Source organism: Peromyscus californicus, unplaced genomic scaffold, assembly GCF_007827085.1.
Source record: "Peromyscus californicus insignis strain IS unplaced genomic scaffold, ASM782708v3 Scaffold_7__1_contigs__length_154581171, whole genome shotgun sequence".
Taxonomy (NCBI): Eukaryota; Metazoa; Chordata; class Mammalia; order Rodentia; family Cricetidae; genus Peromyscus; species Peromyscus californicus.
Genome location: NW_026294595.1, coordinates 57,642,813 through 57,667,109, shown reverse-complemented (window position 1 = coordinate 57,667,109; position 24,297 = coordinate 57,642,813). Strand labels below are relative to the sequence as shown.

The 24,297-nt window shown below is 39.9% G+C and overlaps 1 protein-coding gene across 1 annotated transcript in view; it reads right to left on the bottom strand.

Annotated features, from left to right (window-relative positions):
* Window positions 1-11,847: 11,847 nt before the first annotated feature.
* The window catches only part of Dnajc10 (DnaJ heat shock protein family (Hsp40) member C10), a 39,117-nt gene continuing 26,667 nt past the window's right edge, over window positions 11,848-24,297 (bottom strand). The window contains exons 16-23 of the mRNA XM_052723033.1: window positions 22,412-22,513; window positions 21,062-21,217; window positions 19,559-19,692; window positions 18,785-18,838; window positions 18,382-18,529; window positions 16,169-16,288; window positions 15,032-15,136; window positions 11,848-13,074 (exon numbers count right to left, since the gene is read on the bottom strand). Of these exons, the coding sequence (XP_052578993.1) occupies window positions 13,063-13,074; window positions 15,032-15,136; window positions 16,169-16,288; window positions 18,382-18,529; window positions 18,785-18,838; window positions 19,559-19,692; window positions 21,062-21,217; window positions 22,412-22,513 (831 nt within the window). The 3' untranslated portion in view covers window positions 11,848-13,062. The remainder of the gene's footprint in view (window positions 13,075-15,031; window positions 15,137-16,168; window positions 16,289-18,381; window positions 18,530-18,784; window positions 18,839-19,558; window positions 19,693-21,061; window positions 21,218-22,411; window positions 22,514-24,297) is intronic.

Below are 24,297 nucleotides of genomic sequence, written 5' to 3'. Positions count from 1 at the left end.
CATCCAGCCTGGTTCCAATCTGGAGACATCTTCCTTCCAAATGCTGAGATTCCTGGCATGAGCCATAAACTCAGGGAAAAAAAAATCAAAAAACCATTTCCCAGTGTGACTTCAAGGCAGTTAATCTTTGTAGTTATGTACATAAAGAGATATTTGTATATATTTTAGGTTATAAGTAGGAATCTGAGATGTGAGAGCTTCTCAGGTTTACTGTTTATGTTAAATTCTATGTATTAAAATTTCTTTTAGATTTTATGTGCATGAGTGTTTTGCCTGCACGAATGTCTTACATTATATCTTGATATCATTCAGTACCTACAGAGGCTAAAAGAGAGTCTTGGATCCTAAGAAAATTGTTAGCTGCCCTGTGGGTGCTGAGAACTGAACCTGGATCCTCTAGAAGAGCAGCCAGTGCTCTTAATACCACCCCTCAACTCCCCAGGCCATCTCTCCAGCACTCCTGTGCTGGATTTTGTAAACAAGCTTATGTTCACGTATTACTGTGGACTCAGGAAATTAGAGACTGTGGCAGAATATTTGTTTATACTGTAAAGATATGTGTCTGCCTAAGGTGCCTTCTGATTGGTTTAATAAAGAGCTAAATGGCCAATAGCTAGGCAGGAGAGAATAGGCGGGACTTCCAGGCAGAGAGAGAGAAACTGGGAGGAGGAATCTAGGCGTGTGGCTCCATTTCACCGGCAGACACAGAACAAGTCAGATGTTCAGTACCAAGAAGAGGTAACCAAGCCATGTAGCAGAATGTAGATTAAAAAAATATGGGTTAATTAGGTTTTAAGAGCTAGTTGGGAAAAAAGCCTAAGCTAAGGCCAAGCTTTCATAGTTAATAACAAATCTCCAGGTCATTATTTGCAGGTTGGCGGTCTAAAGATAGTCCGACAAGAAAACTTGCTGTCAGAGATGGTTCAAACAAATTAAAGATACGCTTTTAGTGAAAGAAAAAAAATTTCTCACATGTGCATCAGCCACCATTCTGTTTTCTTGTTTTGTAGAAGGGGACACGTGGTGAGGACAACATAGAAACTATCAAACAGACCTGCAAGAAACGGCTGTCTGGGACCCAGTGCCTGCTCCCCCGACCTGGCCCCCTCCGCTGCTTCCTTCTGCCTTGTCTAAGCCTTCTGCCTTGTCTAAGCCTTCTGCCTTGTCTAAGCCTTCTGCCTTGTCTAAGCCTTCTGCCTTGTCTAAGCAGGGACTTTCTCACCTGTACTAGTCTGCTTAGGCTGCTGGAACAGACACAACCCAGATGGCTGATCAACAGCAGACTTCTGAACGATGGAAAGTTGAAAGTTGGAGAACAAGGTATTGGCAGGCATCTGATGAGCATCCACTTCCTTGTTTACATCATACATGGCACCTTTTCACTGGGTCCTGGCTGGCTTTCTTGCTCTACACCATTCATTCGTTTCTCCAAACCCACCGCCTAATACTGTCACTTGGGGGTTAGGACTTCAACAGATGAAACTGGTATGTGTGTGTGTGTGGGGGGGGAGGGCCACTAACATTCAGACCACAACTTCTAAAAATAATATCTAAGTTGTTGTAAAATCTGAAAACATTAAAACAAAACATTCAGTACTTGAATCTTCAATTTTACTTTTCTGAAGCCAAAGGATTTCCTCTTTACACTTCTCTGTTGATTAGGACTTAGTTTATACCTCTAACTTGGAGCAACAGGGCTCAGCTAAGAGTGTTCCTGGCCAAACCTCTGTATAAACTTTTATACCTCATAGCTGGGTCATGCAATTGAATCTTGAGAATTGTTCTAGGCTCCCTAGAGATTTGAATTTAGGTGACATTAAGTAATGATGGAAACCAGATCAAATGGTATGAGCCTGTAATCCTAGCACTTAGGAGGCTGAGGCAGGAAGATTCTGAGTTTGAGGCCAGCCTGCACTATATACTTGAAAAAGGAAAAAATAATAAAAGGATTGATGAGATCTAGCTTAGCACACAGGGAAAGGGTGGGGAAGAATACCTTCTGAGAATATGAAAGTCAAGTGAAATTCTTTGTTTGCCTTTAGAACATTCAAGGTTAGTGTGTTCATGCATAACCCTTATCCAAGTCCATGTGTCCATCTCACACATTGATTATATGGCTTTACCATTGTATGTGTGCTGTCTTAGAATTCACTCTGTTAAATGAAAAGTAGTGTTCCCAATTCTGGAGAACTAGTTTAGGTGCTGCATAATGCATGGAATTCCCTTAAGGGAAAAGTTCTAGTTTCTAGTATATTATGTTTTTATATAGAATTAGTTCAGAAAGAATAACACACGCACACACATATACAACACACACACACACACACACACACACACACACACACACACACAGAAAGGGAGGAAGAAGCTGAGATTTTCTACTGGAAAAGCTGGGCCTTCCACAGCATCACAATAATCACTGATAAGTGGTTATTCAAATCTGGGTCATGGTGCTGCTATTCCCCTGGGGAAAGCAGAGGTCACCTTAGCTCCTTAAGATGGTTCACCCTGTCCTGAGTTGGTTGATCTTCCTTGGAGACAATGGTAAGAGCTCTAGACACTTCACTAGACAAGAAATCCAGTTAGTGGTTTGTGCTTGGGGATTCAGTCTCAGGTTTTAGTGGGGAACAGGGTTGTAATTTCACGGTGCTGTCGGAGAAGGACCCTAGACTCCAGGGAGAGGGAAGTCAAGGAAGGGAGGTGGGGCAGACCCACACAGGCAAGCTGGCTCCTCACTCCAGACAAATCCACTTTCATGTGGTGGCTTCCCTACTTCTAAATCAGTGAACTAATTTACTGGCAAACAATCATTAATGCTTTGTTTCCTCATAAATTTTAATATTATGCATTTTAAAATTAAAATTAGGTTAATATAAAACCTTGATCATGGAATATTTCAAAGTAGCGCATTAACCCTTATTGACACTTCTTCAGCAGTTGTATTTTAGAACAGCCGCCTCCATCCTCGGAATTATTTCTGACTCACCCCTGCCCATTTTGTTTCCTTTATATTCTGGTTATTTTGGAGCAAATTTTGGACATTGTTATTGTTAAAAAAAAAGTCAGTCCACTTAAGAACAAAATACCCCTATCAAATATCACTTCAGTTTTCTTGTTTCTACCCCCACCTCCTCCCTTCTTCTTGTTCCTCCTCCTCTCCCGTCCTCCCTTACTGAGGTCGATCCCAGGGCCTTGTGCCTGCTCAGTGAGTATTCTACCACTGAGCTGTCTTCAGCCCTTCTTTGTTTTCTAATGTTTGTTTGTTTTTTGTGCAAATCTAGATCCAAAACGTCCACACACTATATTTGGCTGATACAACACAAAATCCTCCTTTTTTTTCTGTTTTAAAAAATTTCTACATTCTTGATTTTTGTTTGCACATTTTTCAAAACGTGTGTTTTTATCTACATGACTAGCTGATGAAGTAGGCAAAAGAGATGTTTATTTTTTTCACTTAGCAAATTAGTCATGGTACAGAGAGATAAGTAAGCAAAATTACCAAACTCACTAAGGAATTGGGTCACAGGACAGGAAATCCATTTTTTAGACCAACAGTTTTTTTTTTATTTTTACAACTGAGAATGGGGACTTTCACTTAATGAGTTTAAAGTAGCATTAAGAATCACAGAAAATTCTGAGAATCTAGAAAAAAGTAACAATCTGATGAATATTTTAAGATTTCATATGAGGTTGAATATTATTCTTTCAAGGTCCGTGAAGAATTGTGTTGGGATTTTGATAGGCATTGCATTGAATTTGAAGATTGTTATTGGTAAGATTGCCATTTTTATTATGTTGGTTCTACCTATTCATAAGCATGGGAGATCTTTCCATTTTCTGATATCTTCTTCAATTTCTTTCTTCAGAGACTTAAAGTTCTTGTCATATAGGTCCATCACTTGTTTGGTTAGAGTTACCCCAAGATATTTTATATTATGTGTGGCTATTGTAAAGGGTGATGTTTCTTTGATTTCTTTCTCAGCCCATTTATCATTTGTATATAGGAGGGCTACTGATTTTTTTGAGTTAATCTTATTTCTTGTCATATTATTGAAGGTGTTTATCAGCTGTAGGAATTCCCTGGTGGCGTTTTTGGGGTCACTTATATATACTATCATATCATCTGCAAATAGTGAAAGTTTGGCTCCTTCCTTTCCAATTTTTATCTCCTGATCCCCTTTTGTTGTCTTATTGCTCTAGCTAGAACTTCAAGTACATATTGAATAGATATGGAGAGAGTTGACAGCCTTGTCTTGTTCCTGATTTTAGTGGAATCGCTTTGAGTGGAATCTCTCCATTTAATTTGATGTTGGCTGTTGTTGTTGGAAGGTTCCTCTGGTCCTGCCCAGCCCTGCAATCCTGCAGCCGCTTATAAAATAATCACTCAGAGGCTTAATATTACTTACAAAATGTATGGTCTATGGAAGGCCTCTTGCTAGCTATCTCTTATGTCTTAAATTAACCCATTTCTATTAATCTATGTTTTACCACGTGTTCCATGGCTTACTGGTCCGCTGGCATGTTGCTCCTTAGGCGACAGGCTGGCATCTCTCTCCAGACTCTGCCTTTCTCTTTCCTGTCTCTCTCCTTGAATTTCCTGCCTGCCTCCAAGCTGCCTTGCCATAGGCCAAAGCAGCTTATTTATTAACCAATGGAAACAACATATATTCACAGCACACCGGAAGACATCATCCCACAGCAGGCTGTCAGCTTGCTGTAAACATGGTATGTACTCACTCATATGTGGATACTAGATGTAAAGCAAAGGATAACCAGACTACAACCCAAAGCTCCAGAGAAGCTAGGTAACAAGGAGGACCTAAGAGGGATGCATGGATGGCCCTGGGAATGGAAAATAGATTAGATCTCCTGGGTAAATTAGGGGTGGCGGGGGCAGGGGTGTGGCAGTAGAGGGGAGGGGATGGGGGATGAGAACATGAGGGAATGGGATGGTCCAGCTGGGGGAAGGACAGAGAGGGAGAGCAATGAAAGATATATCTTGATAGAGACATTATGGGGTTAGGGAGAAACCTGGTGCTAGGGAAGTTCCCAGGAATCCACAAGGATGACCCCAGTTAAGACTCCTAGCAATAGTGGAGAGGGTGACTGAACTGGCCTTCCCCTGTAATCAGATTGGTGAATACACTAACTGTCATCATAGAGCCTTCATCCAGTAACTGATGGAAGCAGATGCAGAGATCCACAGCCAAGCACCAGGTCGAGCTCCTGGAGTCCAGTTGAAGAGAGGGATGAGGCATTATATGAGCAAGGGAGGGTCAAGATCACAGGGAAATCTACAGAGACAACTGAACCAAGCTTTTGGGAACTCACGAACTCTAGACCCATAGCTGTGGCATCTGCATGGGACTGGACTGGGCCCTCTGCATGTGGGAGACAGTTGTGTAGCTTGGTCTGTTTGAGGGGCCCCTGGCAGTGGGATCAGGATCTATCCCTGGTGCATGAGCTGGCTTTTTGGAGCCCATTCCCTGTGGTGGGATGCCTTGCTCAGCCTTGATGCAGGGGGAGGAGCTTGGTTCTGCCTCAACTTAATGTACCAGTCTCTGTTGACTCCCCATGGGAGGCCTTGCCCTTTTAGAGAAGTGGAGGTTTGGGGGGGGGGGGGTGGGAGAGGGTGCAGGGGAGCGGGAGGAGGGGTTGGAGGGGGAACTGTGGTTGGTCTGTAAAATGAATACAAAATTTAAAAATTTCATGGAGTGATACATGGAAACTAGGCAGCATTCTTCATGGATGGGAGTCTGCTGAGCCTCAAGGCATGTATGGAACCTTCCACTCCATATGTGGCTTATGATGTGTTGTCGCACTGTTTACAGTTTGTCATATTACATTAGATCAACAACTTTAGTCTGATTTCCGTTTCACAAGTCAATACCGGATATTCAGGAGCTTTTAAGCCAGAAAACAATGCAAACCAGGGGGTCTGGATACACCAGACTGACTGATGGCAGAAAAGACTTTTTTCACCAAGTGGAATAAGGTCTCTGCTTGGTTTTTACTGCCACCTACTGGTACCTGATGTTCCTAATTAAAACCTACAGGGAAGCCGCCTGTCTGAGAGACTTGGGAGAAAACACACTTAAGGAAAACTGAGAAAGTTCTTTTCAATGGAGTAGGTGCTGCTTCATAGGCATTAGATTCATTAGATTTTCTAATAAACATCTTAAAAACACTGATTGCAATACTCTTAAGCATTTCGAGGGATACTAATTCAACAGGAACCACCAGTGATATTTTTATTGTGACATTTGCACTTTTCTGGGCACAGCATGTTAATTATATACAAGGAATACAGCACACCATCGTGTAAGTTAGGCAACGGGCTGCTACACGATCTCTCCAAGCAGTAACCATTCTTACGTGTTGATTTCCTGCCCTTTGGTGCTCTGAATTATATTGCATGCTTTAAAAAAGAAAACATTTCATTATTTTGTGTGTGGGCGTGCATGTGCCATGGCACACACAGGAAGGCCAGAAGACAGCTTAAGGGAGTCAGTTCTTTCCTTTTCCCATGTGGGTCCTGGGGAATCATGGCTTCTCAGCAGGTACCTTTGACCCAATGAACCATCTCACCAGCTCTCTTGTAGGATGCTTTACCTGGTTACTCTGCTGAAGAACCAGAAGAAAGGACACCATTTGACCAGCCCTCATTTGACTTCTCTAGGTCCCCCTGCCCTCCCTTAGTTTACAGAGGCACAGTGGCCTTTTGTTCTTCTGGAGGTCTTGTTACTTTTCATCAACAACTGAGAGGTGGCATTTTCCTGTCTGGCTTATTTCACGCACTACAATGAATGCTAGTTCCCCAAATGTTGCTGCAACAGACCGGACTCCATTTTTCTTTTAACAGCTGAATGATGTGCCACAACACTTCTATTTCTTTGTGTCGACAGTCATTGGAACAGGTGTGTGTCCTTGGGATCTGTGGTTTGCATTTCTTCACTAGTAAGGCTGAGCAGGTTTTTATATGCTTGTTGACTACGCAGAGAGGTCATATTTCCATCCTACTTTGAATTTTTCTTTATAATCTGGACATTAAGATCTTAAGTGAAGTTTGTGCTTTCATATGCTATATGGTTTTCACGGTATTATTTCCTCTGCCACAGAGCTTTTTAGCGGAATGTAATTTCATCTATTTGTGTCTTTACCTTTTACATCTTATTCACAAAATCATTGACACACCAAAGTGTTCCCTCTATATTTCCTTACAATAATTACAAAATTTGAGGCTTTACCTTTAGGTTTTTAATTGACGTGTTTGGAAAAAGGAAACGATAGAATTTTCTACTTCTGCATGTGTATCCACTTTTACTAGGATTTACTGGAGATACTCTTCTCTCCACTCTATGTTCTTGGAGTCTTCGTTGAAAATTAACTGTCCACATCTGAGGACAGTTTAATTTCAGGGCGCTCTCTTCCACCGACCTACTAATTTTGTTGGTACGATGCTATTTTTGTTACTATGATTTTATAGTATATTTTGAAGTCAGGTTTTATGGTATTTTCTAGTTTTCTTCTTTCTCTCATCACTTTGGCTATTTTTTTTTCATTTTGATATGGATTTTTACTTCTATTTTAGGATTTTTACTTCTATTTCTGTAATGAAGTCTTTGTATTCAGACAGGACAGCTACTATCACATATGAAATTATAATTTACTCAATAATTCTTATCACAGATGAATTATTAGCACAGTAATTAGAATATACTTCTGGTTAATTAAAATACATGTGTACACCTGTGGGTGAAACCATGCTCTAAGCTATGGATATGGCAAGAATTATAAAGACACGGCTGGGGTTCAGTGAGAACCAGTGCCTAGCAAGGCTGAAACCCTGGGTACTAGCTCTGGGCTGAAGAAATAGTAAAAGTTGAGCCAGTGATTGATGTTAAAAAGGACATGACTGGGCTGGAGAGATGGCTCAGAGGTTAAGAGCACTGACTGCTCTTCCAGAGGTCCTGAGTTCAATTCCCAGCAACCACATGGTGGCTCACAACCATCTACAATGAGAGATCTGGCGCCCTCTTCTGGCCTGCAGTCATACATGCTGTATACATAATAAATAAATAAATCTTTAAAAAAAAAAAAAAAAAAAAAAAAAAAAAAAAAAAAAAAAAAAAAAAAAAAAGGACATGACTGCCTTTCTCAAGATGACTACAAACAGGACAATGACTTGTTTCAAATTAAGATATTTTAAGCTTGATAAAAACAAGATGAATTTTAAAATGCTCCGACTCTTTGTAGTAAAATACTTCTTTTATTTTGTACTTAAGTCAATACAGGGTAAACTAAATTTCCTAAGTCTTGATATGGTGATCTAGATTATGGGCCTTTTATCACAGTATTGAGTGATCTGAGACAGTGACTGGTTAAGGTATAAACAAATCCCAAGACAGTATCTTCAATTAATACCCAGTGTTTATAGTAAACCACATGAAATACTGCTGTTACATGTCTGAAAAACACACATGGTCGACTCACTTTCCACCCAGGACCAATGCAAAGCCAGATGTTTTATAAATTGTCTAAGCACACTGACATCATTTAACTCTGATGTGTGTATACATTTTTTATTTTTAACCTAATGACCTGGAATAAATACTTCCATATATAGAATTCTTTGCTGGTTAATTGGCTCCCAAACCACTTTCTAGTTAATGCTACTATCATTTGCTGATATTGTCACAAAGAATTTGGCATTTCTCCTTAATTTTCCTTCTTGGTCATTGACATATAATATGCAATTAATCAGTTACTTATAGCTAAAACAAGCACTTACCTTTCCCAAAGTCTATACCTACAGTGATTTTATAAAAATACCTATCCAAATGAAATCTTCAGAAAAGCAGCTGTTTGTGGAAGAGCACTGTTTATAGTTCAACTAGCTCATAGTGGTTAACAATGAGGTCAAGCATTTCCAGGGGGACATGCTAGAAGGTGATGCACAAAGTCAATGCAATCGGGTGGCTGGCACAGTATTTCTGGGTCAGACACTGAAGCCAGTTTTGCCTTCAGCCGCGTTCTGGGTCATGACCTTCCCAACAAATATACCCAGTTATTTGCAAGGGAGCTCTGACAGAACCTCAGAGAACTACAGTTTGTAGTTGGGTGTGTACACGTGTCAAGCATGTGGTAGCCAGAGGTTGAGGCCAGGGGTTCTCCTCCCTTGCTCTTGATTACTTTTGAGACAGGGTCTCCCACTGGACTTGCACTCATTCAGCTGGACGGAGCGGTCAGCAAGCCCCAGGGTTCTGCCAGCACCAAGATTACAGGTGTACACCAAAGCACCGAGGCTTTTACATGGTGCTAGGAATCTGAACTCAGCTCCTTGTTTGTGTGGCAAACACTTTACGGACTGAGCCATTTCTCTAGTCCCCCCCACCCCCCGCTTTTTAAAAAATAATTTATGAGTGGTTTGCCTGCAGATGCGTATACATGTGCTGGTGTCCAAGAGGTCAAAGGAGGTACTGAATGCCCTGGAACTGGAACTGCACAGTTGTGAGCTGCTTCATGGGTGCTAGGAATCGAACCCAGGTTCCTCTAGAATCGCAGAGCTAAGCCATCTGTCCAGCCTCTGGTCTTGGGATTTTAAAGAGTATCACATGCAGCCCTGGCCTAGAAGTCATTATGTAGACCTAACTGGCTTTGAACTCATGGCAACCCTCCATCCTTGTTGAGTGCTGGGATTATAGGCCAACACTACTATGCCTGGCCAATCCAGTGTTTAAAAAAATGATTCAAGCAAGTGAATCATAACATTTTCATGCATGATCAAAACTGTGTTTATACGTAGTATTTTACTTTGGTCTAAATTTACTACTACAAAATACAAGCTTATTCACTAAACAAATTTTGGGTGTATTTTCAGGATTTCAGGATGTGTAATGTAGGATGCTATGAGAAAGAGTTGCTTCTCACTTTCAGAATTAACATTGTTGGGTATTTGGGAACATTCAAGATGCATCCTCTCCCACTTTGTACTATTTCCAGGTCAGGATGGAATGACCCTGACCTAATTTAGACACTTACCTGGATTTGCTGGCAGACTTAAAGGACCGAGAGTAGACTGCCACACACTGCTGCACTCTCCTCTTGTTAATCCTTTGCTGTTATATCATCAAAGACTGTCCCATAAGAAACAGTGTGTCTTTGAAACAACTGTACACCCAAGAAATTCCTACTGTAAGAACTGTGGAAAAACAACTAATTTAAACTTTAGAATAATTATTACACAACCACCTCATTTGGTCTATGCAATCAGTTTTAAAACCTTGTGTGTGTATGTACAGGCATTATGTACGCCGCAGCATGCCTGTTTAGGTCAGAGGACAGCCCTGACCATTTGTTTTGACCTTCTGCTTTGTTTTGAGACAGGGTCCTTGGCTTCCAATCTCACACAGGGATTATGTAAGTACACTACCACTTCATCTGGCTTTAGCTGGCTTCTCAGATCCTGAAGCTTGCATGGCTAAGTGTTTTACCCATGGGCCATCTCCCCAGCCCCTAGAGTAATATACTCTTGAATAAAAAGATATTAACAACCCAAGTGCCCCCAATACAGTCTGACTGGCTGTACACAGCTTGCCTCACAGAATCTGCTCTGGTAGGCTAGAGTGAGCTGCACACAAGAATGGTGTTGCTAAGGAAAAGGCACTCCACATGTGGTACTCCTCAGAGGCGTTCTTATTTAAACATCAATCTGCCAGCCAGTTTTGGAAGATCCAGCAACACTGTTGGACAATGTGAATCAGGTGGGTAGCCGTATGATCCCAGACTTGACCTGATGTCCAGCAGGTCCTAGTTTCAGTGCACATTCCATAGTCATACTGCTTAAGCAAGTAGTTACTGTTTAGTTTACTGCCTATAACATGTTTATCAAGTATAGGAAATAATAATAGCCAGCCATCTAAGTCCCTATGCACTCTTTTTTTTTTTTTCAATCTTGTCAGTACTTTAATGTGTCCGTCAGACTGGGGGAGGCAGCTACACAGTGCACTTCCATGGTTCCTGCACAGCACTGCTCTACAGCAAACCCAGCTTGTACTCCACCATCAAGTGCGGCTCGCCCATCAGTTCACTCTGTGACGGATCATTAAGGATATCCTCAAAACCAATGGTCTCATCATTGCCCCTCAAAATATCCAGGGACAGGTTTGAGCTTGGAAGGAATGGAAGACGCTGAACCTGCTGCACTGCCTTGAACTCCATCTGTAACTTCAGGGGGGCAAACAGACCCTGGATGTTCCTCAGGGTGGAAAAGTTCATCTTGTCTTGGTTGAGCTGGAAATTTTTTTTGATAATTCAAGAGGGTGACTGGGCAAAAGTTCATTTTTCACAGAAGAAAACCATCTTGGAAACCGCTCTGCGAAAGCTTCTAAGCCCGCTCTAGTCGGCCGGCCAAGCTGCTCCCCCTATGCACTCTTTATGAGTCTGTGAAGAGGGTAGTCTGTAGGCTCCCTCTGTTCTCTACTGCCCAGGATAGCAGTATGCTAACTTGGCATACTTTTACTAAGTAAGACTTCACTGGGCATTCATTTGGGGAATTTTGCATAAACAAGCCATTTTAAAAAGAAATTCTAGGCTTTCAAAGTTTAATATATGAAAGGCTTTTGCCATTATCAGTCATGATTCAAAAAGTTGGTTAGGAATGGTAATTCCCATGTACAAAACAAGATCAGAGTCAGGGAGTTGAGTGATAAAACACAGGAGAATCTGAGTGGCTTAGAGCTGAAACCAAAGTGCATTGCTTTCCCACAAATCACACCTATGACATAACCTTTATCAAGACAGACTATAGAGTGTGGTAAAGTGATAAAAATCTTCCAAACAATGATCTTCAAAGAATTTTAGAAAAATCATTTGTCTTTATTCACTGGTGACTTTGATAATCCCCCACACTATGAGAATTAAATTATAGGTCACTCAGCTTTTTGAGTTGCAGGAGAAACCCTGTGACCCTTTGAGTCCAAACAACTGAGAAATGGGAAGAGTCCATCATGTGCTTGATTTCAGTAAAAATAACTTCAGTTGTTATGGCAACACTTTATGGAAAAGACAGCTTTTGACAGGAATAACTGAGTAACAGTGTCATCATTGCTGCATTAAAACAAATCCAAAATTACTGTTCCTATTTGAACGGTGAAGATTGGACAGGAATAAAAACCACAGCTTTATGAATAAAATCAATGTGAATGATCGAAACAGTGAACTCAGAAGGCAAATGTGTAAATATCAGGAAGACACCTCAAACAAAACCAAACCATCAGTAGGAACATATTTATGAAAGCAAACGAACGAACGTGTGCCCTTTAGGACACGGGGCTCTAGGGCTTCTGTCTGTGACTCCTATGCTGTCCATTTAATTGTTGTAAATACTTTTCTTTACTTCGTTCTAGAATCACAGTTTACAAGATTTTTACATTTACTGTTGTGATAAGTTAAGAACATCTTTTCAACTCTTACAAGAAAACAAAAGGAGAAGCTCTGTATATACACTGTATATAGTATGAAAAATGGGTGCATTTTTATTTTGCCATATTGTGAAAGTAGTCAAAATAAAATATATGGTCAGAGGCAGAACTTTTAGAAGGGCTGACTGAAAAACCAACCAAGTCACTTTCTTTCAGGCCCCTCATAAAATTACAAGTAAAAACCCAAATCCACTCTGTCCAGTATAAAGATAACACACCCACATGTAGAGCCAGGTGTCCAAACACCAGTTCTGGTAGTCAGCAAACTAGTCCTGGGACTGGACTTGGCCTAGGGAATATTTCTATATGGCCCTGAGCTAAGAATGGTGTTTTCTATTTCTAAAAGGATTAACAAAACAAAGAACCATATGTGGCTCCGGTCTCAGATGGCACCGCCCGGCTCTCCACAGGAAGTGTCTGCAGACTACAGAACCACACAGGTGCTCAGTCTGCACAGGGCAACTGCAAGGCCAAGGTCATGCGCAGCTGCTGCCTCAAGAGCATCTTCATGTTTGGAAAACAGACCTTCTGATGTCATTTTCCAGATTCTTTTTTCTTAAAATTTTTGTCTTCAACATCATCAAAGCTCATCCTGTATTAATATAAAGGTGATTAAGAGAAAGGTATTACAAGCTAATCAATATCTTGCTTTCTTCCAAATACTCAATGTTCTTACTGAATGGAGCATCACACAAAACACTCGCTGCTTAATTAACAATGGAAATGTCACAGTTCTTACCTGCACACAGTAGGTATGGTAACTAGTGTGTCATATTCCCTAAATAGTAACACTACCAACTTGACAGAATCTAGAATGACCTGGAGAGAAACTTCAGCAAATGCCATGGGGGTTATCACAATTACATGATTGAGATGGGGAGACCTTCCGCCGTGACAGTGTCATTTTTTTCAGGGATGCTGAACCGTGTAAGATGGAGAAGGGCAGCATGCATTCATCACTGTTTCCTGACTGGGTGTCATGTGACCAGTTGTTCCAAGCTCTTGCACTGCACACATGACTCCCCGCCAGGGTGGATGGACTGTGTCAGTGAACTGGGAGGCAGAATCACTTTTTTTTTTAAAACCTAAGTTGCTTTTGTCAGAGTATTTTTATCACAGCAACAGCAAAGAAACTAAGATATTAAATGATGTCTGGTATAGTCTTTATCTTAATTTCAGTTATGATATTTTGGTTTATGAGTAATAATGCATTTAAAAATATTTAACTTAAGATAAAAATCCTAAGTTTTAAAATAACTTGAAAAAATTAAAATAACCAAATCATTAGAAGAACATGTTTACTCTAGACACTAAGAAGACATCTCCTCTGCCCCTTAGATGGGGACATGTTCGTGATACCACATTAGGCTCTATAAGTCTTTCTCCACCTAGGTCTCCAGAGAACTGCCACACAGAACTTGTCCACAAAGCCTGACCCACCCAGAGGCTGTGTGTGTCTCTTCCTCCTTGGCATGGATGAAACTATATTAAATCCTACTCAGAGCACCCAGCACTCGGGTGTCTGCTTCTCAGTATGCCGAGAACAGACTCAAAGGGGACCAAACCAATCAGCTAGAGAAGAGCACAGGCAGGACTCTGCAGTGCTGATGGGAAGTCACAAATTTAGGAACAAGGGATTATGGTCTAATACATATCCCTCCTATACCAAGCACAAAAAATACTTTGCTATCTAAAATACGCTGAAGTTCTAGAATATTCACTGCTAATAATTCAATATTTTGCTTACACTAAACAACATTTAAATAACTATTAGCCATATCACTATTTTTAATAACATTACTGTATAATTTTCTTTTTAAAAAAATTATTTTGGAGACAGGACCTTATTACTCACTGGCCTGGAACTTATTATGTAGACCAGGCTGGCTTCACACTCAGAGATCTGCCTGTCTCTGCCTCCTAAATGCTGGGATTAAAGGTGTGTACCATGAAGCCCAGCTTGTGTATTTCACATACTAAAAAATGAAAGTGCAGTGGTATACTCAAGAGTTATACCACTATTTTCAGACATTATTCTCACTTCAAAGCCAAACTCATAGTAAGCCATTATAATTTCTATTCTCATACTGCCCTGCCAACCACTAACCTGCTTTTTAAACATTCCACACATACAGAACCATACAATATGTGGCCCTTTGTGACTGGCTTTTTTCAACTAGGCATGTTTTCAAAATTACCATGTAGCACGGATGCATTCTTCACTTTTTAGGTTGACAAGACTCTACTACATAGGTATGCCATATTTTGCTTATCTGCTCTGCTTGTGGGTGACTTGTCTTTCCCTGTTTCTGTGTATGAGCGATGTTGCTATGTACACTGGAGGCCAAGTTTTTTATGAAAGAAACTTGATCATTTTCTTGTTAAATGGTGAGTATACAAATTTCCAAGCATTTCATTATCTAGAGGACATAATCTTGGCTGTCATATTTCTCCAAAGTGGAAATGTTTTTGAATGTTCACTTCTTCATGGAATGCATACTAAGAATACCCTTGGCAACCTGCCAGTCACTTGTAGGCCTGGCTCCTACCTTATTTCTCTTTCTTTGGCTTTGGAGAGTTTCCAATTTTCCATAAATTAAGGCAGCAATAGTTTTTGCATCTCTGGAATTTATTTGCTCTTCCCAAATACTTTTCTAAAATTAAAAACACTCATGTTATCTTTTAAGTACTTAAATCAAAACATGACATTTCCACACAAGAAGCTTGCTTTCTTATGCCTGAAAGTTCTTTTGTTCCAAAGCTGTTTGAAATTTGAGTTTCTTCACGTGCATAATGCTGCAAAAGCAGTAACCCAGACTCAAAAAACAGTATTAGGAGCAGCATTATGAGAACACAAAGTGATTTCTAGGAAAAATGCACCATGATCTCAAAGATTTTTATTTGGGGGTGTTAGGGTGTTACATACATAAGAGACTGAAGTGGGGAGGCAGAGCACTGTTTAGCCAGCACCACAGAAGAAAAACAACAGACACAAGTCTTCCATCAAGCTCACATCCTACTTCTTTCAGTAATTTCTCACAAATAACTGAGTAGACAAACATGTGTCTTCAGAAGGATCAATGTTCTTGCTAACATATCACGGGTCTGTTAAAACCATCTTATTACCTGGGAAGACCCTTATGTGGTTTCAGTTAATGCTTTTGTCAGCTGCAAGATGCAACCCTGGAGCCAGTGATCACAGCCCTTGGTTTGTTGAGCTTTTGGTTAGAGCTTTGGTTTGACTGAAAACCTAACACAGCTAGGCACTGTGGTACATGTCTTTAATGCCAATACTCCGAGGCAGGTGGATACCTGTGAGTCCAATGCCAGCCTGGTCTACAAAGCAAGTTACCTACACAAACAAAATCAAACCAAACTGACAAGAAAAAAAAAAAAAGGCACTAGAACTTCACACAATATTACTTTGAATTCTACAACCCAGAGACAACATGTATTAATGTTTGGTTAGGTTTCTTTCTATTCACGGAGCACAAAGTCTGTAAGGCAACCGAGAGCAAAGAGACCTCTGAGAAAACCCTTTAAGATCCCTCCACACACTGCAAAAGAAGACATCTCAATCAGAAGTAATTTTAAAAGATGAAGGGACAAACTAGAGAACTAGAAACCACATAAAGTTCGGCATTTGGCCTGCTAAAAGAAGGCATGAAGTGGAAGCCTGTACATACCTTTGTTCTTTCATACTGGTAAAATTTAACACTTGGGTAGGCTTTGATACCAGCTTTCTGGCATGTTTGGGGGTAAGCCTGGCAGTCCACTTTCCCAGCTTTCACTTTTCCTTTAATCATCTGAAAAACAACAAAAAAATCCACAGATCTTGCTATTTTATCTTTGGCATAAACTATTTTGGCAATTACATAGCCAACATAATATACTTCAGATCTTTACATATTTAAGGACTTGTTACATTTAAAACCCAGTTTAATTCTTCCAATTGAAACGAGATCATTTCTACTTTTCCCAAGCCCTTTAAGCTTCCCACTAGGTGCCATCTATCTGACATAAACAATCTTTGCTCAGGAGCACCTTGAGGCTTTAACTCTGACCCCCACCTCCTCCCAGCCACCCCACTTAGCCCACCACAACCAAGCATCTATCTTTAATACTAACTGGCATTCTTTGTCTATTGCACAGCTGACCAGAGCATCTAAACTGCCCAGGTCAGATTTCACTCTTTCTGTATTGTCAAGGTCAACTCTTACTCTTTTCCATGCCTTGCAGACAATCACAAAAGGGGTCTTCTCCCATTACTAGCATGCAAACTGCCATCTCATCCCTCCAGCATCATCTTTGTGTGTGGTACTCTTAACTGATCTCCACTGTTATCATTCCCAACAGCTTTAAGGCCATAGCGACCTCTCCTTGATCCAACCAATAGACACTTTCTGGACTTCTTTGTGGTGGTATTTTACTTATACTGAAATGTGATTTTAATTGTATGTTAATAAATAAAGTTGTCTGGGGGTCAGAGCTATTAGAGTCATAGCAAGTGCGTGGCGGCGGTGGCGCACGCCTTTAAGGACCTGGAGGGCGGTACATTCAGGCAGTGACGAGGCAGTCACATGTTTGGGTTTACAACCAATGAGAAGGCAGAACAGGAAGACTTTAAAGACAGACACACAGGAAGTAGGTCCCTTTTCGGAGAGCTCTCTTGGCTGGAGAGGATCCCTGAATCAGGAAGGGTGAGGCTCTTAGCTCTGACCTCTTGGCTTTCTTCTCTGAATTGGTTCTGTGTTTCTTATTTTATAAGACCGTTCGTTACATCTACATTTGGTGCCCAACGTGCAGTCATACATGCTATATACATAATAAATAAATAAATCTTTAAAAAAAAAAAAAAAAAAAAGGGGCTAGAGAGATGGCTCAGCGGTTAAGAGCACTGACCGCCCTCCAGGTCCTTAATGGCGTGCGCCACCGCCGCCACGCACTTGCTATGACTCTAATAGCTCTGACCCCCAGACAACTTTATTTATTAACATACAATTAAAATCACATTTCAGTGTAAGTAAAATACCACCACACTTCTTCCTTTTCTTTATGTGTGCTTTAAGCCGCTGCCCATGCCTGCCTCCTGTCTTTCCTGATTTTACTTATAGTTCCCCAACCCCACCCAGCACAGTGATCTCATTCTTTACCCTGAGGTTAGTACATGGCACCACAGCCCCATCTTTGGGTATTTTCACTATCAACAGTCTCTCAATGAGATCTTACATAGTCCTATGATGATGAATCTTCCCTTGATTTGGTAATCTACCCTACTGGACTGCTCTTTGTGAATGTCTCCAATCACCTCAAACACAAAGTATCTGCAATTAATTTTTTCCCTTTGTGCTCGTCGTACCCTCGGTTCCTCTCACTTCACCTGTCTACCACAAAGTTCTGCTTGTCCTCACAGCTTTCATCTAGTCCCTTCTTCTCATCACCACTCTCCTATATGATTTGTGTTACCCTCTCCAGCTCTGGGACAATCAAAGTGTCTTTGCTGTCTCTGGTTTGAGCCTGTGGATAATGGAATCAACACAAGCAGGGAGACAAACTTAGGTTAGCAGTACAGCTATACGACAACAATGTGTACACACATACGCGTGGACACTCGTAGTTTGTCATTAAATGCTTTCAATACTAGCACTTGGGAGGCAAAGGCAGGCAGACCTCTGAGTCTGAAGCTAGCCTAATCTACATAGGGAATTCCAAGTCAGCCAGCATTATAAAGAGAAACCTGTCTCAAGAAAGACAGATTATAGTTATAGGAACAGATTTCTCTTTTTAAATTGAGAGATAACTTTCAAGAACTAAGTTAAGAGTTAGTTTACAATGTTTTAACCAATTACTAAAACATGTATGTGAGTATTTATTTATCTAACTAGACAACAATACTTACCCTAGCCAAGAGTTCAAACTCTGGAGCGAAGTTCTGGCAAGGTCCACACCAAGGAGCATAGAAATCAACCACCCAGTGAGTCTTCCCTTCTAAAACCTTCTCGTTGAAAGTCTGAGGTGTTAGATCTATGGATGCTTGGGGTAAAAATCTGCAGTAAGGGGATCAAACAGCATTTCTCATTATACAAAGCAAAGCAAGCATTCTATGGCAATACCACGAATGTTCCTAAGTTAAAAATGGTTCAAAGGATAGTGATGGAATGAAGCTTGGTTCCATCATCATAAATCTTATCCTTCCCAAGTATTTTAAATGCCAGAATCCTATCTCACAGAAAACTAGGCACATGAGAAGACCAACAGCTTTGAGTCAGTGTTAGTCAAGAATATGCATAATAATTACTCACCCAAGACCCCAGCTTCTCAGGGAATAAGCATCCCTATTCCAGCCATTGTAACTACTGAAAGAACAAAAAAAATATCAAGTTGTAAACAGTATTTTCTATTACTGGATATGGTCAAGAAACTATCTTACTGTAGCAATTAAAAAAAAAAGTCTTGACTGATTAAAGTCACCTAGTATCTCTTTCCACAAAGTAAATTAAGAGTTACATGACTTTATATACATTTTTCATGAGTCTTTGTATCCCCCCTGCCCCCAAGTGGCTGGAAATTAACCCAGGACTGTACATGCTTTTGTGATTTCTTCATAGCTGATTCTTTCATTTTTTCAAAGAGAAACCCATGGCTCAATTTTCACTTCTTAATCAAGATTTTTTTTTTTAAATACCTATGTAGTATAGAATAGGTGGACACTAGGGCAGTCCTGGGTTCAAGTCTCAGACTCGAACCCTAGCAGATGAGCTACGAAGTCTGATGTGGCAGTCCCTTCTCTGCAGCAGTAGAAGGGTACAACTCCTCCCCACCAAGTGTAAGAGTAGAGCAAATAATACAGGACAGGGCTGGACAGGAGCTGGGGCCAGGAAGACTTAATAAACACGAGTTCCTTCTCTCAGCTTCTCGACTAGAACTTAACTAGTTTTATCGTTCAGTTTCCTCATCATCTTCTGAGGGCTCATCTACCAGTGGCCTCCCAGTACATATATGTTAGGCTAACTTCAATGTTAATTGTACAACCAAGGGATTATAACAGACGTCTTCAAATTTGAGAGAATACTTACTGATACTGATAAGCTTTATTTGACTTTTGGGGATAAAATCTTATCTCAGGGTATCTTTGAACATTTTCTTGGGTACAAAAAGAATGATACTGTTGGCAGTCCACACTGCCTACATTGATCAGTCCAGTTAATGTCTATAAAAGAACAAAAGTCAATACATGGGTCAATGACTGAAATAAAATTATCTCTATAACTTTAAAGTAAAAAAAACGATGTGTATGAGTGTTTTGCCTGCATTCGTGCACCATGTGTGTGCATTGCTCTTGGAGGCTAGAAGAGGGCACTGCAACCCTGGATCTGGGATTAAAGATGGGCGAGAGTGCCCGCTTTTCTGCAAGAACAGCCAGTGCTCCTAACTGCTGAGCAACTCTACAGCCCTCAGGACAACGTTTCTATGTGTTAAATAGTCACTGGAAAATGAGTATTTTATTGTTCATCACTGTCACAGGAACAATGGGAAAAGATTGAAAATATGCCATTTAAACTAATGACTTTGAACTTTATAATTTTGTAATTAAGAACTTTCCATACTTATTGCAGATGAAATAACATGTGGGAAAATACATATTTAAAAAAATTCAATGTTAGTAACCAAAATATAATCCAGTATTTTTTAAAAAATATTTTTTTTTTCTAATGGAGGTAGTATTATCTCTGACTCATTCAAAATTTTTATTAGAAGAACATAAAAATACATAATCTTGCCGGGTGGTGGTGGCGCACGCCTTTAATCCCAGCACTCGGGAGGCAGAGCCAGGCGGATCTCTGTGAGTTCGAGGCCAGCCTGGGCTACCAAGTGAGTTCCAGGAGAGGCGCAAAGCTACACAGAGAAACCCTGTCTCGAAAAACCAAAAAAAAAAAAAAAAAAAAAAAAAATACATAATCTTAAATGTTAAGATACAATAATTCACTTTAACTCCTGAGTTTATTTTTATCTGAGGTATAAATATGAACTATTGATTTCATTTTCCATTCTAGTATTTAAATAATTTGCTTTCATTCAGTATTTTATAACATGGTTTGTTTATAGGAAATTGATATAAATGTTTTACTGTTTGAGGTTATTTTCTGTTTTATTAAGTTTTTGTTTATTTTGGAGACAGAGTCGGGAGCTTTGTGGCCCAGGATAATCTTGGATTCCTGATTCTCCTGTCTCAGCCTTCTAAACGCTAGTATTATCACTATGTACCACCACACCTGCTGACTAGGGCCGGCGATTTTTGTGACCCATAATATTATGAGGAAACAGTTATTTGTAAGCTCTAAAAAGAAAATGACAGAAAAATTTAAACAGAAAATTAAGATGACCTCAGGGTTAACACTGGCAGTATTTTGGTCAGAAATGTATTAGATGCTTCACTTAGTAGGCAGGAATAGTGGTGTGGTCTTAACAATTCAACCAGGTCTGTATAAAATACCCAGTCATAGGCTTATCGCCTTGGTTTCAACAGAACGGTTAGCCCAGCATTCTCAGCAGCATAACATCAGACTATGTTACTCTACCCGGGCCATTCGTTTCCATTCTGGCATTAAGACTTGACAGGGATGACACCACGGAGAATAGAAATCAACCATCCAGACTTCGTCATGCTTTCTCTGTTTAACTAGTTCATTGAAGGTAGTGGGCGTAAGAGAGACCACTGAAGGGTTTCTGAGATCCTAAAAAAGAAAAACCAAAACACTATTATTATATATACCAAGTTTTTCATGTATTTCTGGCAAGTTTCTGGGGTATGTCATTTAGAAAGTTCCTATTTTAGAGAAATCAAAAGACACTTAAGGATATTTAAAAGAAATCTATCATGAATTGCTTTAAAAAGTGAATTACCAAATGTATTAAGTTTGGATTCTGCCAGTCAGTTTTCTTAAAAGATATATTTTCACATTAGCATTGAAATCACTGTAAGCTGGGAAAAAGGGTATTTTGGAGACTATCAGTAGATCATATAATCAAGTTCTAGGAGTAATCCAGATACCTACACAAGCCACACATATCTGTTATGCTATCAGGAACAGTATGTTTAGAAATAACCATTTAATTATTAACCTAAAGCCTACTACTATTATTTTTTTTTTTTTTTTTTTTTGGTTTTTTTTTTTTGGTTTTTCGAGACAGGGTTTCTCTGTGTAGCTTTGCACCTTTCCTGGAACTCACTTGGTAGCCCAGGCTGGCCTCGAACTCACAGAGATCCGCCTGCCTCTGCCTCCCGAGTGCTGGGATTAAAGGCGTGCGCCACCACCGCCCGGCATTATTTTTGATATTTAAATAGAGAAGCTATACACCTTTCTTGAGACTGTATATTCCAAATGCAGTTTTAACAGAGCCTCGGCCTATATCATACTAACTAAAATATTAGTTTCACTAAGACAGCAATCAAAACACAACACAACATATTACTTTGGAGGAGGACAGAGGAATAAGATAGAGTAGAATGGACACTAGTAGACAACAATAAGCTACAAGTTTTCATTTCTCCGGAAGCCCTGATTCTAGTCAAAGCTGAATGAAAACCAAGGAGATGTGTGGATGCAGGCACTCTGTGCTAACAATGCAAAAGCTTTGTGCAGGATGCCTGGCCTTGATGCTGTGGATGAGAACACTTCTGCATTGAGAGAAAACAGGCAAAAGGGTGACAGGTTTCATGGGAAATTACAATTCCATATATTCAATAGCAATGTTTCCTATGTACAAGACACCATAGTAGACTTAAATTAAAAAAAGAGAAGGCTTAAATTAAAACAAATTCTTTTCAGCAAACAATCTTCTGGCACAAAAAGAGTAAGTCCTAATACAGTCATCCAAAGTATACATATAAACAGAAAGATTTCTAGCCATAGTCTCTAATTAAATACCTCTATGAACTCCAAGATTTGTTCCGCAGAGTGATGTCCTTCATACTCATGTATACTGGACTGGTTGAATACCACTGTTGTTGGATAAGCTTGAATGTTATACTGCAAGGAAAAAGACATTCCTATATCTTACCATCTGTTTCAATTCTGTACACATTTTTTAGATATATTTATTTTTTATTTTATGTGTATGGGTGTTTTGTGGGAATGTATGTATATACACTGTGTGCTTCTTGGTGCTTGAGGAGGTCAGAAGGGGGTGTCTGATCCCTTGGAACTGGACTTACAGATAGCTGTTTCCACCATGTGGGTGCAGGGAACAGAACCTGGGTCCTCTGTAAGAGCAACAAGTGCTCTTAACTGCTGAGCCATATCTCTAGCCCCTTTAACAAGACTGCAAAAATCTACTATCTTCTTGGTGATTGAAGAATGTTGGGTTAGACAAGTTTAACAAAGACAATGCATTAAAGTTTGTATAATGAATAGCTAATCTTTATCTATTAAGGTTCAATGGCACCAAAACATGGGAAGTGTGCCAGAGTAATTGATTAGTACGCACTTCATCTTTTTGCTCTCTTCAAACTAGGAGCGAGAGCCAGTGACACATCAGTCACTTTTTCTAATGACAGTACTGTAGTCATCCCAGAGGGTGATGAACAGCAACATAAAATAGCAAGAATAAATGAACATGACGATATTTTAAAGAACTATGAGCCATCCTCTAAGAAAATAGTCACTTTTTATTCTTTACTCAAGATAGTTCTCATAGTACAAAATGTTTCATTCCCTCCTCACAGTTAACATGGGCACTAGCCCTGGAAGCATTTTGCAGTTTTTAAAGTTACAAAGTGATTTCCCTGGTCTATGGATGTGTGATCTGCTGTAGATGATCTATGGGTCCTAAAGTTGATAAGAACTCATTATTAAATAGAAAATTTTAAGATTCATAATTCTAGAGAAATTAGCAACATTATGAGGTTTTGCAAATGTGTGAATTCAAAGCATTTATTAGGTTAAGAGACTAGCTAAAACTTTACAAGTTCTTATTGTCAGCTGAGTTCTAGCCACACACAATCTCATTCATCTCTCAGGACAATTTTACTCAGTAGTCAACATTACAAAGCCTACTTTACGTACCAGGTCACTGAGCTATTAAGGAATAAGTGACTTGCTCATGGTAAGCCAACGAGATGATGTGCCTGAATGAGGAATCCTGGCTTACTTCAGGTGAATGTGATCCTATGTTTTTAATCCTTACACTTTCCTTAATTGTTGATAATGCAGTTACTTGAGACAAAATGTAGAAAAACCAACGGGTTCAAGATGAACTGCCATTACTCATGATGATTTTGTAACTTTGGTTGGCATCTACTTTCCAAATCACATAGAGGACATGAGACACCAATGGCTCTTTTAATTTATTTCCTTAAAACACACAAACAACCCCCTCCAGCGTACTTTAATTTCAAACACACTGAAACTTAGAGAATAACCTCATAAATGCCTACATATTTCCCCTACATTTAATGACTAATAGTTTTTGGCCACACTGGCTTGTTGTTGACATTGTCTTCCTTGGTCCCAATCCTCCCTAATCTGCTGAAATTAGCAGGTGTCCAATCCGCTGGTATTTTAAACTTCACTACATGTACATTATCATAGAGCAGCATACTGTACTGTTTTGAATATTTAAAGACTCTTCTCTGATTTTTATCATACTTAATTGCTGCTATGTCACATGCCTTTTTCATTTTATATTGTGCTTTTAGTATTTACTCAAGCTGGTAAAGATCTCTTTTTCAGTGCTAGGGTTTTGAACCCAGGAATTAAACATCCGAGGCAAGTGCTGTTCACTGAGCTACATCCCTAGCCTGGCTTATCCATTT